The sequence below is a fragment of the Arachis ipaensis genome, chromosome B05 (assembly GCF_000816755.2).
Source record: "Arachis ipaensis cultivar K30076 chromosome B05, Araip1.1, whole genome shotgun sequence".
Lineage (NCBI taxonomy): Eukaryota > Viridiplantae > Streptophyta > Magnoliopsida > Fabales > Fabaceae > Arachis > Arachis ipaensis.
In genome coordinates, this window is record NC_029789.2 from 140,009,352 (window position 1) to 140,012,111 (window position 2,760).

Here is a 2,760-nt window from a genome sequence, read left to right on the forward strand (position 1 = left end):
CCATATTTTTCTCAACGAACATAACTGTCAAAACCAACATAACAGTTTCCGCCACACCAACACCAAGAACCACAACAACTCAGAAATTACACAAAACAACACCACCTCTTGGTTCAACCCTGAAATCCCTTTGCAAATTGGGAAAATTGGAGGAGGCCCTTAGCGTTATAGAATCCTCAAAGCGCAAACCCAATGATGAAGACATTGAAGTTTTCTCTCTCTTCCTCCATGCCTGCATCTCCACAAAGTCATTGGAACATGCCCAAAAGCTCCGTTCCCACATTCTTCGCTCAAAACCGAGCCTTTTGCAGAACCCCACCCTGAAGAGCAAGCTCATCACGCTCTTCTCCGTCTGCGGCCAACTCGAGGAGGCTCGCCGTGTCTTCAATGACCAAACCAGCAGTGAAGCCACTCCCTCGGAGCCAGTGTGGGTAGCCATGGCAATTGGGTACTCTAGAAACGGATTTTCTACTGAAGTTCTGCTTCTGTATAGTAATATGTTGTTGCATTCTGTGAAGCCCGGAAATTTCGCGTTTTCGGTGGCTCTTAAGGCCTGTGTGGATACCTCTGATGCTTTCTTGGGTAGAGCAATCCATGCCCAGATTGTGAAGCATGATGAGGAAGCTGATCAAGTTGTGAAAAATGCCCTGTTGAAGTTCTATGTGGAGTGTGGAGGGTGCTTCAATGAGGCACTGAAGGTGTTTGAGGTAATGCCTCAACGAAATGTTGTATCTTGGAACACGCTGATTGCGGGTTTGGCTGGTCAAGGGAGAGTGTTTGAGATGCTCGATGCTTTTCGAGTTATGCAGGGAGAGGCGATGGGGTTCAGTTGGGTCACCCTTACAACGGTTCTTCCGGTTTGTGGTCAAGTTACTGCACTTCACAGTGGGAAGGAGATACATGGGCAAATTGTGAAGTCTAAGAAGAGAGGTGATGTTCCTTTACTTAACTCTCTTATGGACATGTATGCCAAATGTGGAGCAATTGGTTATTGTAGAAAAGTGTTTGACAGAATGCAGAACAAGGACTTAACATCATGGAATACAATGCTTTCTGGGTATTCAATCAATGGGCAAATAGATGAGGCAATGGCTTTGTTTGATGAAATGATAAGTAATAACATTAGGCCAGATGGTATCACCTTTGTTGCCTTGTTATCTGGTTGTAGCCATTCAGGACTTACAAGTGAGGGGAACAGGTTGTTTCATGTGATGCAAAATTATGGGGTGAAACCATCTCTAGAACATTATGCTTGTCTGGTAGATATGTTAGGTAGGTCAGGGAAACTCCACGAGGGGTTAGCAGTGGCAGAAAGCCTTCCAATGAAGCCTAGCGGAAGCATATGGGGATCGTTGCTTAACTCGTGTCGGCTCTATGGCAACGTTTCTCTCGCAGAAACTGTGGCCGAGCGGTTGTTTGAGATTGAACCTAACAATTCCGGAAACTATGTGATGTTGTCCAACATATATGCAAACGCAGGGATGTGGGAGGAGGTGAAGAGAGTTAGAGAAATGATGGCAATGAGGGGAATCAAGAAAGATGCCGGATGTAGTTGGATACAAATAAAGCATAGAATTCATACATTTGTTGCAGGAGGGAGCACCGATTTTCGCAATTCAGCTGAGTTTTGCAGAGTTTGGAGTGAGTTGTCAAATGCTACAAAGAAAGTGGGATATGTCCCTGACACAGAAGTTGTTCTTCATGATATTAACGAAGAGATGAAGACAACGTGGGTTTGTGGACACAGTGAAAGGCTTGCAGCAGTGTATGCACTCATCAACACTGGTGAGGGAATGCCAGTTAGGATTACTAAGAACCTCAGAGTTTGTGTGGATTGTCACTCATGGATGAAGGCAGTTTCAAGAGTTACAAGGAGATTGATTGTATTGAGAGATACAAATAGGTTTCACCATTTTGAAAATGGTACTTGTTCTTGTAAGGACTATTGGTGATGGAAATACCATACTTGTTCTTGTAAGGACTATTGGTGATGGAAAGTTACCATAATGGTTTTCTAGTAATGTTGTTATTAAGTTTCCAACAAAAGTTTCAGTGACATGCAAAATTTTGGAAAAATATTCACCTTTATTTTTCTCACTAATATTTCAAACTATTGTTAGAAATATTTACTCTTCAAGAAAATTTCAAAATTATGAGTTAATCTCACCAAAAAAGAGCAATTTGAAAGGCTAAATTCAGTTTGTAATGTTGTATTATATCCACATCAATTTGACTTCAAATCCTAGAACTATCACAATAATTTAAATTTTCTAGCATTTGCTTGATTTAAATAAGCCTAATTTAAGGCAAGTTCTACTGTGTAGATGGTCTGCTGATGTCTACAAGTATAGATTTGTGGTGGCAACCTATGGTTACAATAATTGTCATAAGAGGAGATAAAATTTAAAGTTTGGTAGGAACCTGTTGAAAAAGCTGAATGATATTCACGTGAGGAGATTAATGCTTTGGTTTGATAATTATATTTTATCATGATTAATTAAGTTAACTTGATTACGGGCCGTATCTTGGATTTTCGACATTTTTGAAAAAAAAGTTGTTTTTATGTTTAAGGTCGAAAAATATATAAAAAAAAAACATAAATTAACATCATTGCTACAACTACGCCGTATTATTTTGGTCTTTCATACACTCATCATCATCCATATGCAAAAAATTGATATTAAAATAAATAATTATATAATTCTAATAATAATAATAATAATACAAATAATTAAATAATTTTAAGCAACATTTACTTGA

At 39.2% G+C, this 2,760-nt stretch overlaps 1 protein-coding gene across 1 annotated transcript; it reads left to right on the forward strand.

The window, feature by feature from the left end:
• LOC107641318 (pentatricopeptide repeat-containing protein At3g14330) lies at window positions 6–2,056 on the forward strand (the record flags this gene model as incomplete). The annotated part of the gene is made up of 1 exon (XM_016344814.2): window positions 6–2,056. A coding segment is annotated over one exon (1,947 nt), but the record flags the coding sequence as incomplete, so codon positions are not given.